Genomic DNA, 24,051 nt, shown 5'->3' on the forward strand with positions numbered 1-24,051 from the left:
CTGTAATCATTGGCATGACCAAGATCCCGGTGATAGAAACCCTCAGTACTTCAGGGCACGAACAGCCTCAAGACGCCACATGTGAGTAAAAGTCCACTTATCTTCACGTGGAGCCTAAATGAACTGGGTTAGCTAATGCTTATCAACCCATTATGAGCAATGTACTAAAGCGACTGTCCTTTGTCATCCACGGTGGTTACCATGGCAACATTGTTCCCGATGTCATGGCAATGACCTTGGAGCTGCTGATGATGAGCTGTCAATTCTAGAGAGGGAAGTGGAAATGTAAAGTCTGTGTGTGTGTGTGTGTGCCCTATAGGTTAAGAGCCCATTCAGAAATTAATTCATGAACACACATTTTAAGAGCTGACGGTTGCAAGCGTGCAGGAGTCTGTGTGCCGGGTAAGTTCCTTTGACAGCGCTACAGGTACATAGTGGCAACACAACAAGAACAAAAGGGCAAAGAGGAAGTGGTCAAAGAAAGTACAAAGGAGACAGAGACAAACAGAAATAGAAGAAAAGAGAAACCTGAGGAGAACAGAAAGAGACAACAGTCAATAGACGGACAGAGCACACACCTATTGACCCGGTCCATCAACATGACATTAGGGATTATTGCAAGTAATAAAAGCTTCTGCAGGCTTTGGCCTTGCGTTGCAGTACATTATGGAACCACATGTGTGTGTGTGTGCGCTTTATTTTTTGAGGGCACACCCATATGCACAGACACACACTAAGTATGTGTGTGTGTGTGTGTGTGTGTGCACGCTCTTATCTTTGAGGGCACAGTTGGGATATAATAATGGGAGAGATTGGACCTTGACCTCTTTGGTTATGCATTATTACTAAAAGATTGACCGGGATTTACAGCCGAAAGAGACAAGAATGAAAGCTCTGAGGATCAATGAAAGTCAATAACGTACAGCTGCGTATGTACAGTATGTGTGTGTGTGTGTTTTGTTTTTTCTTTAATATATTGCTTCCATTACAACTGTTACTCTGTGAGCTTCTTTGACTCGCAGACCGGCGGCATGAATACTGAAAGTATCTGACCGATTATTTGGCACTCCTCTTCCAACCCGAGGAACCGCCTTTGATGGAGACAGTTTGGCAAAGTGGCATTGAGTTGCAGGCCACGAACTGAACTCTTCTTTAACATTGGTCTTAACCAGCTTGTGGCCTGTCTTATTGAACACACGCTTTGACTTGAAAGATGGCACAGGCCTCTTCCTGGCAGCAGCCAAGCAACAGTGACTCAGCAGAGATGATGGATCTGTTAACTGTGTCGCACAGCTTCACTTGTGCAGCTTACATCTGAAGTTAACGCCTCATTACCAATAAAGACCTCAGAGGAGCAAGTGGGGTTGGAAAGCGTGTTGCATGCATTTTGAAAGACTCATAGTAAATCCCCCATGGACTTGCATGGGATGGAACTACTGTGTACCTGTTTCTGTAACCCCACATGTTCATTACATGTTCATTACATGTTCATTACATGGCTACTGAATGTCTCAAGCAACTGCAGTAGGGATGATTTTAGAAAGGCTAAAGGCATTAATTCAATTCCCCAAAACAACCCCATCAAAAAAGAGGGTCAGCTTTTAAGAATTTTGTATTTTTCCATGTTTTATTTATTAATTTAACTCTTCAAGTTTTATTAAATGGATCATTTGAGGACATTAGTCTGACATTACTCCTTCAACTGAACTTTGACTAGAATAATTGTCGCTTTTTCCCCCTAGGCTTAGTATCAGATTACATATTTCTTTCCAGAACACCTCTTTGGAAGAAGAGATTAATCTTTCTTCATCTTTGTGAAGCTACACGTTCCTCTTTCTTGGCTTTGTCTACAGTATCTCTCAATCTTTCCAGACGATTTGCTGCGTTGGAATCGTCTGGGGTTTGTATTTTTCTGTATCCAGGGAAAGAGGATTAACATTGTTCTGGAAAATGTTATTCACGCGTCAACATGTGCATACAATAAATGAAAACACCCATATGCACAGACACACACTCACATACACACTAAGCTTATGAACATTGAGGTCACAATTTGCTACACCTGATAGGATGGCATGCAGTTGGGAGCCTTGGCTGAGTAGAAAGAGTGAAAAGGAAATATGAGTCATGATGTGAACTGCGTGAGGAATTCAGAGAAAAGAGTTGACGTCTCTGTTGGCTCCGTTTTCAAAGCATCTGTTCAACACGATTGTCTCTTTGACATATCACATTGCTTAGTTCAAACTACCAAACAGACAATTCTCAAACGGTTTTATATTAGCATCCAGGGTCATGGAAAGACTGTTGGGCAGATGAGGGAAGGAGATGGGGAAGAAGAGGCAGATGGGAATAGGTGGAATGATTATTTCCCGAGACATTCACTTATTTAGTTGTTTCTACGATGCTGATTGAGGAGGATAGGTATGAGGGGTGGCTGTTTTGGGAAATGTGGAGAGATCGGAGCACCAGGGGAAAGGACAGATGGAAGAATATGGGAGAGGAGGTTGATGGGAAATATTATTCCTCTTGATGTTAATGTTGTCAGCGCCGGCATGAACAAGTGATGAGAAAAGAGTGATGGAGCAACAGAACGGAGGAAGAACGTGTGCCTGGATGTTAATGTTTAGAGGATGTTGATTAAAAAGTGATAAGTTCAGCAGATAGGGAGAAATAAATGATGGAGCAGCGGGATGCTAAATAAGAAAAGTGAGAGTAAGATAATGAGACTGGATGGATGGATGCTAAATGAGGGAAAATCGGTAGTAATTTAGAAAAACATCAGAGCGAGAGTGTACATTTTGGTAAATGGGGAATAATATTTCTGTAGATCTTAATTAAGGACACTGATTAAGAAGATGTGTGATGTGTAGCACTGCACAAAGAGATACAGTTAAATAATGAAAGCAGGCTGGAAGGAGTGAATAATTGGCAAAGGAAGACAGCTGAAAAGCAGAAATCATGAGCAATATGAGGCCATAATTAAAAAATAACTTGATTTTGAAAGTTCTTGATTGCTGTGCGATGCAATTCTAGAAGATTCTGGAATATATTAATGCAAAAATGAGACATTATGAATGTCACGAAAGAGGCAAATTTAAAAAGAAACGAAAAAAACACCAAATCTTCCTGCCAAAGAAAGAAAAGCGATCGGGGAAGCATTGGTCTGCACACATCAATTTATTTCCTATTTGAGGGTGTTAATTAAGGAGAAGTGGTGCGAGGCGTTTTCATGGGTGAACGTTTATTACACAACCACGGCAGGAAATGGTGCGGTGAGGTTATTAGATGGTTAAATAGTGGGTATAGTTGGCTTGTGGGTATATGGGTTTATTGGGTGCTACTGCTGCATAGAGAATTGTGTGCTGCTGATGTCTTTGAATATATGTAATGTATATTAAACATATACTTCTATAAAAATACTGAGTTTAAGCCACAGTGATAACGCTTCTAACCGTTCTTTTTTAAACATTATATTTAACCTAATTTGCACGTATCTTCACATTTTTTGGTGAGAAGCTATTTCATGTGTTTTCCTTATGTTACATTTCAAGACATTTTATTCATGAACAAGTAAAAAGTACTTAGAAACCCAAAATGATCTGCTGGAAACTGTAAATTAAATGTATTGTCACACTTGTACACAGCAAAGCCCACAGTGATGTTCAGCCTCAGCAGCTATATAGGAGCCAATAACTTCAGCTAAACAAAAAGTCTATTATTTTAAAAACTGTATTTAGGCTACAAAATAAAGTGTGTGTCAACACACACATTTCCAAACAAGTAATACGTTCCTATTTTAAAAACGACCCTTTGCAGCATGTGTACACAATTGATAATTTATTACACAACAGCCTTCCTGAGTTTAACATTACTAGAGTTATAGAAAAGCAGGACTTAGACAATCAAACACAGGTGCAGTAATGTAAGAACATGACACTTCTCATAGAATAAACAGTCGAATAAAACACTACCAGAACAGGCAGCACAGAGGTCAGCAATAAAAACTCCACAGCAGCTGCAGCCACTAACAAGCAAACCAAGCATCACATTTCTGCACACTGTGTAATGCACGCACACGTGCGCAACGTTGCCTAGCAACGTTCTCATCCAATGAGTTCCAATCATCAGAGTACATGCGTGTGTTGCTGTGCTCACCTTTGTCAGCAGCTTTGTGAGCGTATAAGCGCACCGCGGAGTCCTCCGAAATCTGGTCCGGGTTCAACTTCTCTGCTTCCATCATTTCCAATGAAAAGTCCAATCAGCCTCACAGTCACACTGCGCTCCTCAACGCTCTCACACACTTGGAGCTGAATGAGGCTTTGCAGCCACATCAAGGATTATTGTGGCAAACAGCAGAAAGGCCTCACACTCCTCACTGAAGCTACTTCCTCAGTCACCTGGAGGAACAGCCGTGATTCACCAGATCTAGCATGCACCTGTGCGTCTGACTTGGATCCCCCACTTTCTTTGGGGCTGATGCCGAGGATAAAGATGGGAATGCAACTAGGCAGTCCTTCTGGCCTGTGGGTCCCTCTTTAGATAATCTTCTTCAAACAACACCTACACGACAAAACAGTGTACCGCAAATTTGGATTCACTTGTTCACAGCAGACTTCCGTGACACTGAGACTGTTAGACTCACACCTGTCCCCCACAAAACAACAGCAGGTAGGAAATGAAATGACTCTTAAAATAGCAAAAGTGTAAGGGTCTGTGTGTATTCTGTGTGTACTCTGTGTGTACTCTGTGTCTACTCTGTGTCTACTCTTTCTACTCTGTCTCCTCGGTGTCTACTGTGTCTTCTCTGTGTCGCCTCTGTTTCCTTGATTGTGTCATTCCCTGCACCTGCCCTCAGCCACTCTTGTCTCGTTAATGTCTCATGTCATACACCTGTTTCCATGTCGTACACCTGTTTTCCCTCCTATATATTGTGCCACTCTTTCCCTTGTCTGTTGCTGGATTTTTGTCTTTTTTCCGTCGTCCTGTGTTTCGTGCGTTGACCTGATCCTGCCTGTTTTGACCCTGCCTGCCTGCCTGCCCTGAACCCCGATTCTCTGCCTGCCCCTCTTTGGACTTTGTTGTTTTTTGTCTGGAAACGTTTGCCTCATTAAAGAGCGCCTTTTTGTTTATTTACACTGACTCCTCGATTCCTCTGCACATGAGCTCCTGTACCTCGCTACCCGTGACGTCGGCGTGACAGAGTAGAAAGAGTAGACACAGAGTACACACAGAACAGACCCTTACAGGACTGTTTGGTGCGCGTTTTTGTCGTCCTGTTAGTAGTTTGAAATTAAATATTGTTTTTTGTAGTTATGTCGGCATTTGCGTCCGCTCTCGCTGCGACATCCGTGACGCATCGTGACAAAAAGAGCAAATCATTTCGTAACAACTCACATGTAAATGTATGAATTCATCAAAAGTGCTAAAAAATATATAATTAGCACAATTAATAAAGTCCAAAATAACAGTGGTATATTCAGTGTGTGTGTATATATATATATATATATAGGCAACATTTGCTACATTAGAAAAGGCGTGGTCTCAGAACATAATTGTTCATTTTTATCCCATAATGCATCTGGCAAAACAAATTAGTAGTAAGTAGACATCATTTGTAGGAAACATGTATACAGTGCAAAGCCTCACACACACATGTTGCGTGGTGTGTGCTCTCCATCACAATCTTAGATGCTTTTGACAATCTTTCTCTGTCTCGATCATATTGGGTTATGGTGGACCTCGGCAGCTCACAGTGCAGATCGATGCAGCTTCTGGGAGTCTAGCTGGGCTTTAATGTGATATTCTGAGTGGACAGCTTTTCTTCAAATGCACCTCTTAATCACATCACAGATAAATCTCAGCTCTTGGTGTCCTCTGTGTTTGTGTGTGTGTGTGTGTGTGTGTGTTCAAGAAGTACCTGAGTGCATGTGTTATATTTAGGGTAATATGTGTTTTCTTGCATCTAGACAGTTGCACATGGGCTTAGCGAGGTTGTTGTAAGGGCACCTTGTTCTGCAGAACATAATTATGTATTACCGCCACGGTAAAAAGCAACATTCTCAAAGAAATCAGTTGTTACTTAGCAACAGAGAGCAGGTTTGTCAACCTGACATGAAACAGGGAAAGAGACACGTTTTTAAGATCTACATTTGAGTAAAAACTGGATGAAATGTGCGTATAACTACAGAAAAAAACCATTACAAATAATGTATAAAAGCTCACATATAAGCTCACCTTGCAGCTTTAGAAGATACCTCTCCACCATAATGTGTATTTCCTTTCATATTCTTATGTTTTGTAGTTTAGTCTCATTGTGGTACAATCCTTCAGACAGACATGCAATAAAAAAAAAAAATTCAAGGATGTTCCAAAATTCAATGATTGACGTTTATTTAATGTGTCACAATGTCAGGCATCTTGTTGTTGTGACCTTGTGTGAACTAACATCCATAATGTTTCAAAACCAAGATGGCCACCTTTTAAAAAGAACTCTTCTCTTTCTCCTCGTCTTTCCTCTTCTTCCAGTCGTCCAGCACATTAAGAGACACAACATCGTGCTGAAGAGAGAGCTGGGAGAGGGAGCCTTCGGAAAAGTCTTCCTGGCCGAGTGTTACAACCTCTCCCCTGACCAGGAGAAGATACTGGTGGCTGTCAAGGTAATCTGGGGGCCTGCTGGTCTTATTTTCACTTTCTTTACTGCAAGAAACACAGTTTAAAACAACTGGATATGGTCCTACTGTTTAAGAGTCCCAGGACGCCAGAATTAGTTTTCATGGTCTATTTTCTATTGTCCTTAAAATGTGAGATTATTAGTGTAAGTGAAGAACCACTCGATCACTTTGAACAAAACACAAACTTAGACATGGAAGGACAGATTTTCTCTGCCAAAAGAAATGAAACACCTTTCAGTGTGCATTAAAAAAGAAGGTGTTTCAAATTATGATGGGTCTAGATTGAAGATATTTTGAAAACCTTTGCCTCTACAGAATGATTGGTGGCACCAAAATAACGATATTGACATTGGAGCTGAAGTTATTGGCTTCTATATAGCTGCTGAGGCTGAATATCACTGTGGGCTTTGCTGTGTGACAATACATATGATTTAGATTGTTTTTTAAACATATATTTACAGTTTTCAGCAGATAATCTTGGGTTTCTGAAACGTATACGTTAGACGACTCCGTGTGTGCCATCTCCTCGCCTCTGTTTCCTCTGCCATTGTGAGCAGGTCCTCCGTAGAGATTTTTTGTTTCTCACAGCGAAAGGTGGAATTACACTCAAACCACTGACTTCCTGGGTCAAATTGAACGGTTTAGCAGGGAGCTTCCTCCCATCACATATTTCCGTTCATGCATCTCTCTCTCCATCAAGGATGCTTTTTCTCCTGGTCTGCGGTGAAACACGATCTTATTGGGGGAGATCTTCTCATTAACAATACATGACCTGTAAGAGACCCCCCCCCCCCCCCCCCCTCGCTCTTTCTGTCCCCACTTCCTCTGTCTGCCATGCCTCACCTCTACCTCTCACCTGCAGTACTTTTCCTTTCTCCTCTGCAGCCGTTCTTCTAACTACTTTCCTCTCCTCAAATCCTCCACCTTCTTCTTTTCTCTAAACCACTTGCTGGCCCGCGGATATTTGCTGCCAGCTTAGTTTGAGCTCAGTCTGAGCTCTCAGTAAAATATGTACCTGAAATTCCCACGGAAGCACAATTCTTGACTGTAGAACAAGATGCCGTGTGTTGCTGTACAGTATGTCAACTCTGGAACAACATTATGTTATTAGCAATCAACTTGCACAAATGCCATAGGTGTGGTTGCATGTAGATGAATCATTTAGTCACGAGAGTAACTTCATTGATTTAACTATAACAATTCATCGGATTTCTTTCCAATTAGCTAATGTGCCACCTGCTTACAGCACAATCTTCTTGCTCTTTACGTCTTCGTCTTTTTGTCCACTGGTATGACTCACCGTTTCTCTCCAGTTGTCTTTTCCTCCTCCTCCTCCTCCCTGTTGCTGCATCAACAAAGAGGAGACAGGATGAAAGCTGGTGGAAACACATTTGTCATGATGGCATTGTCATTGACTTCTTCTTGATTAAAAGGGTTGGTTCATCCAACTTATAAAACAAGCTAAAAGGGGCCATTTCTTTGGTAGAATGTACAGTAATCCAGCTGTTCAACGTGAGGTGTTTTTGAATAATGGGAGCACCGCAAACAAATAGAAAAAGGAGATATCTCAGTGGCAGATTGCTCGGAACTTTGATAACTAAAACCAAATGTTACAACATGACGTTTGAGTACATCAAACTAATAAACTGTTATCTGAACTTACTTAATTTTTTGCAACATCGTTGTTGATGGCCATTGTTATAGAAATGTAATTAAGTAACTATTTATATATATATACATATATATATATATATATATACACACACACACACACATATATATATATACTGTATACAGGATTCAGAGCACTAATATAGCATAAAAAAGATTAGTTATATAAAGATACAGTGGAGTAATGTCTACGTGAGCAGAGAATGAAGTCACTCTCCCTCTGTGTGTGTTGTTATCTGGGCTTCTTGCTTTGTTGACAAAGCCGAGCCAGCAACAAGTGTTTTTAGTGCATGTGAGCGTGTTTCACCGGCTAGCTCACCTCTCAAACGGCCGTTACAGCGGATGCCGGCTTCCAAAACTGCAGCGCAGTGACGTGAGTGTAGACCCCACCCTCCCTTTTTTAATCACTGTTTGCTCTTTCAGCACGTTTGCCTTAGTATACAAAGTAAGCACTGTTTGCACTGTTAGCTGCACACCTCCGGCATAGTCGCCACTATGTTGAGAGCCATTGAGAGGCAATCAAAATGCTCCCATTTAAAGTCTTATAGATGCCATATTATTAGTAAATTAGTACAATTATATTCGTAAAATTAGTACAGTTAGCATAGGACAATAAAATATAGACACATCTTCTTGGCAAAGTTTGCAACACACTGACTTGTTTCTTCTTTTGCCAACTTTGTGGAATTTCACTTAAACTTCTAACATTTCTATGGATATACGTATCAATATTGTACATAAAGCAGCTACAAGATGTGTCAGTGCATTCAAGCATCATTCATAATGTACTTAAGTTGTACTCTGTCATGCATGCTACATTAGAGAAACATGTACACAACATCAAAATAACCTACACTCACAAATAGACCTTAATGGTCCTGGTTTAAGGGTTGGCTATCAATCAGCCAGTCGGCCATGACACAGAAGCGAGTTTCACTGTTACTGTATATCATACACTGAGCAGCCATCAACCACAGACACACTGTAACACATGCAGATGCCCATATGCACGCTTACACTCCTGGATGCCATCAATCATGAGAACCTAGCACTCTCAGTAATGTTGCCTTCGCACATGTAAATGTGAGTCACTATCTTCCTGGGCGAGAGGTTGTTGATTGCTTGTATTAGTGCAGGGTCCTGAATGTGGGCAGACTGGATGACTAACAGTGCAATATTATGACTTATAGCCTGGGAATGAATGCAGCATTGAGTTCAGAGACTTAGAGCGTTACAAGTGATACTGCAGCGAGATGTTTCTGCCTCACAGAAAAGTCTCTGAATGTATTTATTTCAATAAATATGGTTTTGCTCAATGTTTGCGGTTGCCTGGAAAGAACGTTTTTCTTAAATATATATCCAGATGTTCTTGGTCCAGGAGCACACGGTGTAAGCTACATACAGCTCACATAGTGGGAGTTCAAATCGGTCAAATGTGAATATTAATAACTTGTCATGGTTGACCTATATTATTGTAGTGCCCCTTTTAATAGGTCACTCTTTGTAAAGGTTTAAAATGTGTAGATAGATTGATTAACAGTTATTGAATCATTCCCCAATAAGAACAAAGGTCGCTAGATTGTGTTTGTTGTTTTCTTTCCTTCTAGGAACTTGTTTTGTCGTTTTAGCTTCTTGAAGAAGACGCCTCCAGTTGATCATTTGACCTCTAATCATGTGGACATTGGTCTGTCTTCTTGCTTAATGTACACCTACATCTGCTGTCTTCTTAGAAAGTTAGAAACTTATTTAAATTACTATTAATACAGTATATAATCAAAGTGCAAAATACTGCCTTCAAAAATGGATCTTAAATAAAGCCATCAATTACAATGTCTAAAGTCTTTATGGATACGGTATCATCTCTTTGTAATCAGGCGGGGTTCTCTTACTTTTTGAGAACCCCCATAACAGATTTCGTCACATAAAAAGAAACTGGAAGGTTTAACTAAAATAGAGGTGTAGAGGAAAGCCAAACCCAATTTTTCTTAACGCATCCAACATCACATTTCAAACTGAGATTGGAGTGTAGGCTTTAATACAGTATCCATACATATCATCATGTTGTATCCTATGACAGCGTGCAATGTACATGACCAAGCCTCATTTTGATCATGACACATGATTGGTTGACTAAATAGGTGGGTGGAGTTACAGTCTGTCATATTTTCCGGTATCTCAGCGATTCAGCTGAAAGGTCGCGGGTCATTTCCGTCTCCTTGAGATTTCTTAGTGACTTCTCCTTGTCCTTTAAACCTATATTTGTAATGGGAGCTTCTATCTGTGATTTTAGGACATTAACAGACACACACACACACACACACAAACACACACACACGCGCGCAAGGTGAAAAGCAAACATATATCCAATATCATATACTGTAGGAAGACAATCAATTATTCATGTAGGACAAGAGGAATATTCTATATTTTTCTTCTTTTGATGTGAAATGAATACAGACCTCGTATCACTTTCCTTTTCTGCCTCTCTCACTCTCTCACTTTTATGTTTCTTACACAGATGCTTGCATTAGAGAACCTCCCTGACAGATTCCCTGATTCACGGAAGGGAGAAAATATTAGTTTCAAAGGGAATATAATGAATGTAAACCGTGTCGTACATTGTAATGGCTTAGATTAATATATCATTTGTTCCTGCTCTGCCATTGTCATCAGTCTTTACTCAGTGCCTTGAATTTTATTTTACACTCTTGCTGTAACTCACTTTTACAAGGCAAGACATTCACTTTTCTTTTCTAGTGGACATCAGCCAAGAAATTGGAGCAGACTGGGTGTACTGTGAAGATGACTAATTGGCAATAGAGTACGTGGCATAATGTGGGACGTTTTAATGTGTCAGTGTATTAAAATGTCACTTCTGTGTGTTTGCAGACTCTTAAAGAGGCCAGTGAAAATGCCAGGAAGGATTTCCACCGCGAGGCTGAGCTGCTGACCAACCTTCAACATGAACACATTGTCACTTTCTACGGGGTCTGTGTGGAGAGCAACCCCCTCATCATGGTGTTCGAGTACATGAAACATGGAGACCTCAACAAGTTCCTCAGGCACGGCTCTTTTCTTCAATACATCAAAACGTCAGATGGCTTCTGAAGGATTCGATTTTTTATAAAATGGCATCATGACAACAGAGGGGTCAAAAGACAAAGCAGATTGTGCAATAGTAATGTCCTTGCCATTTTAAAAGAGTCCATCTCAGACTTCTCTCTTAGAGGGGTATGCATTATTGTGCATGGTTGATGCAAGGCTGATAGTTACCGACACTGTTACATGACTTCAACAAACAATAACTGGGCTCACGGGACAACTTCCCACCTCTTCCCTTGCAGGGCTCACGGTCCGGATGCAGTTCTGATGTCAGAGGGCCAGAACACCAGACCTGTGGAGCTGACCCCGTCTCAGATGCTGCACATCGCCCAGCAGATAGCATCTGGCATGGTCTACCTGGCCTCGCAGCACTTTGTGCATCGCGACCTGGCCACGAGGTTTGTCACATACTCCATGACTTCATTTGCTTCTCACTGCTTATTTGTATGGCCTCAATGAACAGTAAATATCCTTTAAACAGGGACATGTATTCAGACCCTTCTACATTTAAGGAATAACAGATAATAACAGTGAAAAATATGTGCCAATTTAATGAAATTGAAATACCTGTTAATGTTTCCCTTGTGTCCTTTTAAATTGATGTTTATGGCAATGATACACTTGTAAATTCTTTCATTTGGATATAATTTATGAAGCTAGAATAGAAAACATGAATGTATATTCTGTCAAACAACAACTATCAATCGTGATTGACTGATGGATTCTTTTCTACATTGAGTGAGTAACTGATTTAATGATTCTCGTGTGATGAAACAACACCATAACAATTAAAAACAATGTAACTCAAGCTATTATATCCAAATGAATCTCGCCACAACTTCTTGTTGTTTCTAAGTTTGTTATTTGTTATCTCTGTTGTCCAACAGGAATTGCCTGGTGGGCGAGAACCTGCTGGTAAAGATTGGGGACTTTGGCATGTCCAGAGATATCTACAGTACTGACTACTACAGGGTAGGTGTATGTGTCGATATCTTTTTATGGCCCTTCTTTTAGCCTAAATCTCCCTACTGCATGAGTCCCTCTCTGCTCCTCCCCTGCATGAACATGATTGACGGACTCTGGTGAAGTTACAGTGCAGCTGGAGCAGTGACACCGAACCTAACATGTAGTAATTGAGTATAAGGGAGGGGGGTTAGGTTACATGCTTATTAGGTCACACTTTGTGTAAAATAAGGGATTTTTGTTTGGGTAAATACTGCAGAATTGTTCTGCCACTGAGGGCTGATATACACCATTCGTTGTAAATTTGCTTTACAAAAAAATGCATTCACTATTCAGGTGTTCATTTTGTGTAGCTGCTGTTCGTTTACCAGAGACCATCAGAGCAGACAGCTGTATTGCAATATAATTGAATGTGCTATTTATGACAATGAAATAGAAAGAATAGAAATTAAAGAAAAAGTCATAACCTCTCATAAAGAGGCTATATTGATCATATCTGATGCTTTTTGGTTAATAATGAATGACAACGTAATTTAAGTTTTAAAATATTATGCATATCAAATATTACATCTAATGAATTATATTCATTATATTCATATATTAAATGTATATATATATATATATAATTTTGTTTAAAAACTGTTATACTGTATGTTCACTGCCATACTTGTGTTTGCTATTTTGTGTACTGAAGACTTTATACAAATATGAAATGTGAACCTGGAGATATGAGAAAAATATTTTCTGCTGATTTGTTTTTGAAAATGTTTAGTTTGTGACCTTAACATCTACTCTTTTGAGAAAGGTATGAAACAACATTTCTAAAATTGTTTACTTATACAATGAAACAAAGACAGGAATGTGTCTACCAACTGCACATAGTCTGGTTAGTCGAAAAATGTATTCATGAAAACATTTTATATTTGTGGTACTTGTGTTAATCAAAGTCCAAACCACAACATGTGAATAGTTGGTTTTATATTCCAGTATTTGTACAGATATTTTCACACTGCAGGAACCATCCCAGGTTGGTGTAGTAAGGGGTTTCTCTACAACAAGCAGCGCAATTAAAACTAGGATATTATAGTATATGATATAGTATTTGTGTTTGTGTGTTGCAGGTACATTTAGCAGCCACGCTATGAGTGTCAAGATAACTCAGGGGTATGAGAGACAGCTGAGAGGGCTGTGGGGTTTTTCCTTTACCGTACAGCAATCTGTCACCTTTCCAAAAGGCCAGAATCGAATAAATCGTACTGATGGATTGATAGCGACTGTCCATTGTGTTCCTGCCCTTTCCCGTCCACTGTGACAAACTGACAGAAATGACAGTGACAGAAAACTCTGAGAAGGAGGGAAAAAGAGAGAAAGAGTATACCATTCTGAAAGATAGCAATGATATGTGGGCCATGATGGATGTATAATTACCTTCGCATTCTGAGAATGCGGAAGTATTTATTTATTTATTTGTATGTGTGTGTGTTATTCGCAAAACTCAAAAAGTATTAAACTGAATCGCATGAAATTTGGTGGGATAATTGGCTATTATCCGGGAACCATTTGCTTAGATTTTGGGATCGATCGGATAAAGGTCAAGGTCATGAAAAGGGACCAAAAAAGTGCCTGCGGCGAAGGTACGCGCTCTACCGAGTGCCCGTTCTAGTTCAGTAATGGGATTGATCAATGCATTTTACTTTTTATGTAGAAATCTATGCAGGGAATTACCACCGTAACATGGGGGGGGGGAGGGGTTTGTGTGCTCCAGTAACCCTGGGAGCTGTGATGTCGGGAGCAATAGCTCCTGGTAGGGTCTCCCAAAGCAAAGTGGTCCCAGGGAAGAGGCTGGACCAAAAGCAATTCACTGACCCTATAAGAGTTGTAGCACTTGGAAAAGGGGGCAAGAACAAGAAGAGTTTGAAGACTCCCGCAAAGACAAATTCATATCCCTGGCAGAGGTCACGGTTGTAATCAAAAAGCTCTTCGGCAGCAAGAGAGATGTTCATTTGGGATTTTCATGGACAGGATTCCAAGGAAGCAGAATGTCCGGTTTAGGGAGCTCAGAATGATGTCTTTGTTGTTTCTATTGATGTGGTCCTGTTGGCTCAATCAGACAGTGACCTCGAGCATGCACTGGGGTGAAGGGGTCGGGATGCGAGTCAGTACCATTAGTCTGTCTGGGCCCATTGTCTTATGCCAATAATGGACTGCACTCTCTAAGTTGGGAGTGAGTCACAAGCCCAAGTCAAGGGGTTCAAGTACCTCAAGGTCTTGTTCATAAGTGAGAATGAAAAGACGGTTTGGTCCGGCGTCGACAGGCATGCAGTCATCGTAGAGGACCATTGTTGTGAAGATGAAGCTGAGCTATGGGGCATAACTTTAGATGTTCCGGTTCATCTACGTACAGACCCCTACCTTTGGTCATGAGCTTTGGGTAATGACCAAAAGAATGATATTGCAGATTGAGCTCTGCAATGAGCTTCCTTCGTACGATGACTGGGTTCAGCCCGAGAGATCGGCTGAGGAGCTCAGAAATCCGGAGGGTACTTAGAGCATCGAAAAGGGCCTGCTGAGGGGCTTCGGGTATCTGATCACCGTGCCTGCAGGTCGGCCTGCTGTCTTGTGATCCGGCCCCAGATAACTGGAACATTACTGGATGGAAAAGCAGTTTAACAGCCTGGAAAAAATGCTCAGCATAGTGGAAGAAATAAATTTAAAAAATCGTTTTAACTTCATTCGGAAAAGAAGTTCAGTCTAGATTACATTTATATTTTCCAATTTGCTAACTCTATTTTAATTAGTTCCCCCACAAGTACAACATATTGTTGAAAAGGTCAAGCATACAAGGTCCCACATGGCCACAATCAGTCTGTACATGGTGTCCTGAGCAGATGGAACATTTACTTTTCATTGGGTCTTTTTTTAACACGGTAAAGATTACATTTGAAATAACTAGTTGTCATTTGGCATCAAATTAAAGATGGGACAAAAAAGATAATGGTCTCTTTTGTACTATTCCTATGTGAAGACGCACAGCAACCCCCTCCGCTCCCGCTTCCTTCCTCTAACTGTTCAATAACGCTATGCGCTGAGGCTGTCGTCATGGCAACCGGCGAAGGCAGTGGCGGAGAGCCTCCGAGTTGTATCCAACGTTTCTCAGGAAGAAAAGTAATCAGAGAACTTCTGTTTAGTATGCTGAGGCAGTACTAGAGGAGAAAGGGGGTGGGGTGGGGTGGGGGTAGATGGAAGTGCGGGAGACGGAGGCAGGAGGGAGGGTGGCACTGAGATGAAAGGAGAGAAATAACTGGAAAAGAGAGATAGAGAGAGAAAGGGGTGGGAGGCCAGAGAGGGAGAAAACAAGACACAAATAAATACACAAAAGGAGAAAAGGCAGTAATAGAGCTATAAAGCAACAAACACATGCTGAGGTGGCAGAGGAGAGGTCTAAGGCAAGGCAGCCTGTATACAGTGTACAAGACAACAACACAACAACAAAATACTGCAGCTGTACACATCCACAGAGACCAAGAAACAGCAATGTAAGAAATGTAGATAGACAGGGAGAAAACAGCAAAGAAGAAGAGAGGTACAGCATGGTGGGAGGAACAACACAGGGATCCAGCCATGTTTCAGCATCCCGGAGAGACAGAGGTGTGTGTGTGTGTGTGTGTGTGTTTCTGTGTGTGTGTGGAGGGGGATTGGGAGGGGGGGGGGGTAGTTTAGAGACCCAGTCATGCTCTTGCGTCAGAGAGGAGCAAAGATGAGTCATAGAGGAATCAGAGCCCTTTTATGTGTGTGTGTGTGTGTGTGTGTGTGTGTGTGTGTGTGTGTGTGTGTGTGTGTGTGTGTGTGTGTGTGTGTGTGTGTGTGTGTGTGCGTGTGCTTGTGTGCGTGTGTAGGGAAATAGAAGCAGAGGCAGTGAACCGTAGGGGCTCTGGTGACGTCAGTAATACCCTTGTTACACGTTGAGTCTGACGGGCGCTTCAGAAAGACAGACAGAAAGCCTCGACTTAAACCTTGAGCCTCTCCTTGCAGCCTGCAGTTGGGGAGGGATGTTGCTGAAAGGAACTTAACTGTAGGAAAACACAGGAAACAAAGCCAAGCTAAACAATCAGTGCAGAGTAATTTGGCATGAGTGTTTTTGTTCCCTCTTAAAACCCATCTCTGAGCCCCGACCAGCACAGACAAACAGCGTCTTAACGAGAAGCCGGAGTGGAGCAGTTATCTTGTGCAGCAGTGAGTCTGCACGTGGACAAACATAACACATCAATGCTAGGATGATACTGGACTGCCCACGATCCCTTTAGGACACGCATAAAGTCACCAGACCATATAGATAGTAAATCGATGTAAAAGTGGAGAGAAAAACAAGCAAAGAAACAAAATCTTTAGCCAAGTTTTTGCAGGAAAGTGCTTCCGGCTTTTAAAGTTGGAAATATAAGCAGGAAAACTACTCGCTAATTTATAGCGTGAAGGTTAAAGTAGTGTCGCTAACAATATGAGGTTTCCTCATCCGCCCTAACTCCTCTCGACTTCGATGATTAGCATGATTATTGTCCAATTCAAAACTCATGTTGTTATTCTCATGTTACAGCATGCTATAAATGATCTGATTTATCAATGGAAAACATCTTTCCTCGTCAACATCCTTGGATAACCACATATTTCTTAATTAACAGCAGCACACACACACACACACACACACACACACACTCTCGCTCTCTCTCTTGGAAAGAGTTTTTGTTTCCATAGCAACACAGAGGGCAATTAAGGTAGGGTTCCTGAATAACAAAGAGTGGGCGGAGTTAGTCACATAAGCCCCTCCCGCACCACATCCCATAATGCTTTCTTTTTTAAACAGTCCAGTTGTTGTCATGGATACCACAGCCTCCAGGAGGTCACTACAGAGAGCCTTCGGGCCCTCCTCTGCTTAATTTATCCTCCTTTTTTTAGGCTTTCCTGGAACACTCAGTGGCAGTGGTCTATAGCTGAAATGATGCATATTTATAAGACAGAGATGGAGAGAGACAGACAGGCGGACTTATAGAAACAGTGAGGGAAGGTGAGAACGAGGGAGAGAGAGAGGACAACAGCAAAGGAGACAAAGACTGACGACGAAGCTGCTGACAACAAAGAGGAAACAGAGAAAGGACGGATGACAGAGTGAGAAGCGCTGTCTATACTTCAGTGAAAATCTCAACAAGTGCTCGGTCCAAAGCTCCTTTTCTTTATGTTTGATGGAAATGACAAGAAGATTTGCTCTGAGGCTTTACCTACCCGCGCCTTCATTTGTTTTCTTTCCTCTGTTTTCCCTTTCAATTCAGCCTCGTTGGAGCATTTCCGTAAAAATTGCCTTTCTCTCTCTTATACACACTCAGATAAACATAAGAAAAATGTTACGCCCAATATTAATATTTCAGACCTTCAGGGGAAATGATCAGCTATGAATAAACGAAAAAGAAAAAAGTATGTGGCAAATTAGTAAATGAATAATGTCAACACGTAGAATAGAATAACATAGAATAACAATGTCTGTCTGTGACACTTTCGCTATTTTTAATCCAATATTGATCACTATCTATTTACTATGAAGTGCATTATATTTATCCCCCATTAGATAATTTTTTTCTTATTTTATAAAGCTATTGGCAAACCCATCACTAAGTGTATGTGTACAGTCCTTCTGAAGAGGCTTTAGTTTTGTGCAAATCTATTGCTATTAAAAATTTAATTAGCTGTGTGTGTCATGAGCTGGAACATACTTCCCAAAAGATGTGAAACAATATATTAAAGGTAACTGCTGATATGACTTTCTTTTATGCATTAAGTCAACAATTACTTTTAGTTTCACACCAGACATGAACAGCTGTCTCCTGGGTGAAAGTCCTGTGTGAGGTCCTATGTTTTTTGGACCCATCCATCTCTATTTTCTCTGTGCATCACTTGTTGCACTGCGTCAGTTGAATACGTATCCATGGGTTACAGAAACGTACAAAGCCAACATGTTTTCCTGCCAACTGGGCTGTGAGCGTGTAGCATTGTTAGTCTGTGTAGCATGACTCATGCCGCTACCCGTGGGTTTCCCCCACCCGCACCAAGGACCAGCCAGGCACCAAGAGGTTTCTTTCGATGACATGCTTTTATTCCCGCAAAACACACGCCGAGCAGACCGCAACACTGCGCCTCTGCTCACTTCTCCCGCTCCACTCTCCACTGGGAGCTTTTATGAGCGCGGCCTCGGCTGCTGACTGATTGCCAATCACCAGCAGCCGAGGCCAAATTAGAGACAGCTGCCACAGTCTGATTAAGGATTTCCATGTTGTCGTATAAATACCGTGTGTTGAAGTGTATGTGTAATTTGTATTTCCATTCAAGTCTTTTATTATATTCTGGATACTTATTCTTACATCGTGACCCTTCCACCAGTCTGCCCACTGTACTTCATCATGGCCTCTGCCTATGAAGCACTTTGACAGAGACAGAGAGAGAAATGCAAATCGCATCCAGACAAACCAGCAGCAAGCTAAAGCGTTACAAGCACAACAGAGAGGGTGATGAAGAGTTAAGGACTGCAGATATGTTTCCCAATGAATCTGATGGCTATCTATGTGTCCGTGGGCATTTTATTACTCCATTAAATAACCCTCTGCCTAACAAAGAAACATGCCAAGTGCGGGTACCAAGCCATTAATAACAGGCATAAACCACAGAAAATGGATGGTGCTATCCGTGTGGAGCAATAGAGCGCATATGGGTCGGTAGATTCATGTTCGGAGAGAGGGGGGGTCTTAATATATGGAGTCAGTACACAGGGTTGGGTTTAATTCACTTCCTCTTTGAGCAGGCTAGCAGTTCAAGTTCTGGCGTGTCTAGCATATCTAACAGTATTCACGCTCCAACCTCAACTCAGGAGACCAACTTGGTTTAAGCCTCCAGAGTTCTCAGCTGAAATGAACTGTCATGTTTCTGGAAAGAAAAAACAGCTAATGAATACAACAATTAAACAGGCTCCACAGGCTCAGTTCAAATTAGAGTTTAATGACATGACCAAAATGTGTCTCAGAGTGCCTGTGACTGATTTTAACTGTTTTATGCTTTCTGACTATCTCACTATGAGGTGTGGCTGCTGACGTGCTGACTCACACAAATTATACATCTGATTGTTATTCTAGAGATGTTTGTGTTTTTTCGATCAGTTGGTGGTTGATCCCTTCATATTCTCTGGACAATTAATTAGTGCGTCATATGTGAGCTTAAAGATGTATACTTATATATTATTTATCTGAGGGAGTATAAAGCAATGCTTTCTCACCAGAGTCTCCTTAAATCAAATGATACACTGATCAGGAGCGAGGTGCACCACGGTCCCGGAGACGATGGAGTCTACTGGACCGTGCCATCACGCTTAGCCCGCTGCCTCGTTCACATGCCTCGGGAAGCAGTTTTGAGGAGTAAAGTGTTTGCAGCGTTATTTTAGAAAGTATTGTAAGTGATCCATGTGAGAAATGTGAACAGCTGTGTAACCATGCATTCAAAATGCATGGTGTTGCAGAACAGAAAAGAATAGAATAGAACTGGATGTGGAGAATGTGAGGACACCCTTAAGGCTCCCTAAATATTTCTTGCACGCTCTCCACACGGTACTGACTTTATTCTCGCTCTCTTTCTGTGTGTGTGTGTGTGTGTGTGTGTGTGCGTGTGTTGTCTTCAAAGGTCGGAGGTCACACCATGCTGCCAATCCGCTGGATGCCCCCTGAAAGTATCATGTACAGAAAGTTCACCACAGAGAGTGATGTCTGGAGTCTAGGAGTTGTCCTCTGGGAGATCTTCACCTACGGGAAACAGCCTTGGTACCAGCTCTCCAACAATGAGGTACGTCATGAAGTCACTGTCACTTTTCTCTGTTGCTCAGCTCACCGTTCACAGTGTAGAGGAAGGGAATGTTCTGGTAACAGGTGTTGAGAGTGGAAATCATGTTTTTAACCTGTTTTCTAAAATGGGGTCTCAAAATGACCCTTTTTTATTTTTTTACATGGATCACATTTAATTGTGTGTTCTTGTGACACTGATGACACAGTGTTTTGTTCTTTTGGATTCAAATCCGGTTCCGTAAGTATTTAAATGGGTTTGACCTGGTAGTGGGGGAGTTTTTTATTTTCCGAATCAGGGGTCTAAGGACTGTAAAGCCCCGTAAATCTAATTAGTGGCATTAGACTTCATAAATACAATTTACTTGATATTCAGCATACAGGAAAGGTATGATTTCTTCTAAATAGTCAACACTATGACTGCAACCAACCATTACTTGTGTCATCAATTAGTCTGATGATGAGCTTCTTGATGAAATATACAAAGATAGTGAGAAATACCACTTTCCTAAAGCCAAAGATGACATCTCCAGAAGGCTTGTTTTGTACAACAAACAAACCTAAACTAAAGATATAAAGTTTACAACGATACAAAGAGAAAAGCGGGGAGCATAAGAATAATGCACAATACATCTAGAATATTTTCATTGAGTGTTGCAGCCATAAAAAACAACATTGATTTCTGGAAAATGGAAGATTGTACTCGCTATAAACATCATATTTAGCTTCACTAGAGATGAAACAAGCTAATATACTGAGAGTATATTGTTACACCGTCAGACAGTGTGGAATAAGAGGATTTCCACCATTTTAAAACGATAAAAAGGGAGAAATAAGCAAATATTTTCACATTTTCTGCTGATTGACTAAACAGCCCAACATATCTGGATCATGTACAGTACAGTGTTCTGCAGCAGCAAAAAACAAACAATTTAAATAAGTAATTTAAATAATATTAGCTGTTTCTTTCTGAAATCTCACAAATCTTCCCTTCACCACAGTCCTGAAAACAAATCTGTACCAAAGCCCTCCAACCCTTCACCTTCAACTCAACCTATGTCGTCCTCAACTCTGGTTACAGCTTTCTAACCATGTCTATTATCCTGATTCACTCTGGTTACGTCCAAAATTAACCTTTAGCCCTTTCCACAGTCTTCTTTTTCCCATTTACGTCTATTAAGTCTCCATTAATTCAAAGTTCACTCACCTTCTGACCCAAATCTGGTGCTCAGATATCTTTTACACGGGATATGGAGTTTAGTTCCAAAGAGATATATGCATTATTTATCTACTCTCACAAACTGATAACAATCACAGAATGAGGAGGAAGAGGCAGCTGCATCATCATGTAATCATCAGCAAACGTACAATTATAAACTGTGTTCCTAATAATTTAGAGATCTTGAATGTTAATCTTCAGGTATTTCATTTTATGTTGTTATGGATATATCACAACTGGTTTTTGGAGTTAAATAGAAACCAGTTAATGTATTAATTCCACACTCAAAGTAATGGATGATGACTTTATTTAAAGCTTAATTAAAGTACATTATAGATATTATACAAAGAGAATGATACACACTTTTTGAACCAGAGAGCTCTCTTCTGTATAGTTTAAGGATCAAAAAGTTCCCTCTCCTTGATCCACACATCGTCATCCTAAAGTCGATAAGGAGCTAAAAGCTGTAGTTTTTAAGTTAATATAAATCTGTGACTGTTAAAACACTGCATTTCGTCTCACACGGCTTTTGGAGAATTGGATTGGGTTTGTCTGGTTTGCTGCTCCAGTGTCGTCCAACTTCATCATTCCAGTAAATCATTTATTCCGAGTGACATTGTCTCCGTATGAGGTGAAACGTCCTCACCAAGCACACGCGCCATCATCTTCAACGTGCAGAAAGTTGCGACTTTCAGCTTGAATTGTTGATAAATGTAACTGTTTTATTTGTGTTTGTTTCTTTAGCGACAGAAGACTATCGCTGACATTATCTGGATGTTCTTTTCTTCCTCTGTAGGTAATCGAGTGTATAACCCAGGGCAGGGTGCTGCAGCGGCCCAGGACCTGTCCCAAAGAAGTATACGACCTGATGCTGGGCTGCTGGCAGAGAGAGCCGCACATGAGACTCAACATCAAAGAAATCCACTCTCTACTCCTCAATCTGGCCAAAGCCTCACCTGTGTACCTAGATATACTGGGCTGAAAAGAAGCGGACCATAAAGAATGCTTGTGTCTGTGTGTGTTTGTTTGTGTGTGTGATTTTCTGTGTGTGTGTGTCTGGGTGGGGATGATTACTGTATCTTAGTGTGTCTGTGCATTTTAAGTTGCATGCATGTGTGTGTGTGTGTGTGTGTGTGTCTGTGTGTGTGTATGTGTCAGGATGGACGTGGTGACACCTGTGGATGAAAAGGAGTGTGTGATGCTCTTGCAAGTGTACAGGTATAGCAGTACAGGATGTGAAGCTATTATCAAACTCTTTAAGGCAATCAAAAAGAATCCTCGACTCATCCTCGACCGTGTCTTTCCTCCCCACCAATTTCCTCTCCTTTGTGCATCTCTACTCCTTCTCTCCTTCCTTCCCGGAGAGACATTTACCAAGAGTGTGAAGGGGGGGAAAAGCTTCTTTTTAAATGCTTTGAAGTGACTGGGGCTACATTGACGAAAAACCTGATAAACAGGTCTTTAAATGTAGGGACTCATCCCTCGCTGCCTGTCGGACAACAGGACTCGTTTGAGCATCTGGAAATATTAAGGAGGCGCGGCGCTGGGAGGATTTCCGGGAGCTGCAATCCTTTTGCGTGTCAATATGAGACTGTGCGACGGTGAGACGTTTCAGAGGAAATTGCTCTGTGCTATGTCGAGCCACAAAGACACTGTGCTTTCCCCTCTCTGTCTGCCTGTCTGTCCCTCAGGACTGTACATGAGTATTTATGTCAGCGTTCATCTAATACGGCAAGATGAAATGACAACACAAGTAATGATTCACACACTGGTGGACGTACAGTAGACTGACTGTAACAGGAAGAATTACCAGGAGTAAACACAAACACAATCGGTTGTTCTGTCTGTCAGATAAAATCAGGAGCTGAGATAATAGAGGATGATTTCTGGTTGGCTCAGTTCACTGGAAAAAGAACGAAAAAAATAATTCACTAACAATACAGTAGAGGTATTCAACTTTACTGTCATTGTGAATACTAAAAATGTAAAATACTCGCTCTATCTGGCACTGATCTCTCATAACTCCTCATGCAACAGTCTGATATACATGATTATAATGATATATGCATCCGTATCTGCATCGTGTTTTCTTTGCTCAGGCCTGGTCTGCACTGTCATACAGCACAGGGTAACACGATGACTCCTTTTCGTCCCCTCCCGAAGTGACAGATGCTTCACTTGTGATTTCAAGCACTCATGTCGGAGGTCAATTGATTCATTTGTCCGCAGCTGTCTGATAATCGTGAGGTCGTGGTTGTTGAGGGGGGGTTGTAAAAGTTGCTCCGGGCTGCTGGGTTTTAAATGGTCAGATAACGGTCAGATGTGTGGGTGACGCCGCTGTTAAAGGTGTGGTTCATTTGGTCAACCCATATTAAATCATCAAGGCTCTCAGCACTCAGACATCCTTGAAAACCACATATGTGCTAGAGGGGATGCACATGGGAACACACATGCACACACACACACACACTGTATACCTTATACTGTCATCCCTGAATCGCCACACACACGCACACAAACACACACACACATGCGCGCACACACACAAAGTGAAAGACAC

The 24,051-nt window shown here is 41.3% G+C and overlaps 1 protein-coding gene across 1 annotated transcript in view; it reads left to right on the forward strand.

Moving 5' to 3' along the window:
- ntrk2a (neurotrophic tyrosine kinase, receptor, type 2a) overlaps positions 1-22,473 on the forward strand; it is a 78,480-nt gene extending 56,007 nt beyond the window's left edge. Inside the window, exons 15-20 of the mRNA XM_056418847.1 lie at positions 6,526-6,656; positions 11,232-11,404; positions 11,687-11,842; positions 12,332-12,422; positions 20,118-20,276; positions 22,288-22,473. Of these exons, the coding sequence (XP_056274822.1) occupies positions 6,526-6,656; positions 11,232-11,404; positions 11,687-11,842; positions 12,332-12,422; positions 20,118-20,276; positions 22,288-22,473 (896 nt within the window). The remainder of the gene's footprint in view (positions 1-6,525; positions 6,657-11,231; positions 11,405-11,686; positions 11,843-12,331; positions 12,423-20,117; positions 20,277-22,287) is intronic.
- The last annotated feature ends 1,578 nt before the right edge of the window (positions 22,474-24,051 follow it).

The sequence above is a fragment of the Pseudoliparis swirei genome, chromosome 7, assembly GCF_029220125.1.
Source record: "Pseudoliparis swirei isolate HS2019 ecotype Mariana Trench chromosome 7, NWPU_hadal_v1, whole genome shotgun sequence".
Taxonomy (NCBI): Eukaryota; Metazoa; Chordata; class Actinopteri; order Perciformes; family Liparidae; genus Pseudoliparis; species Pseudoliparis swirei.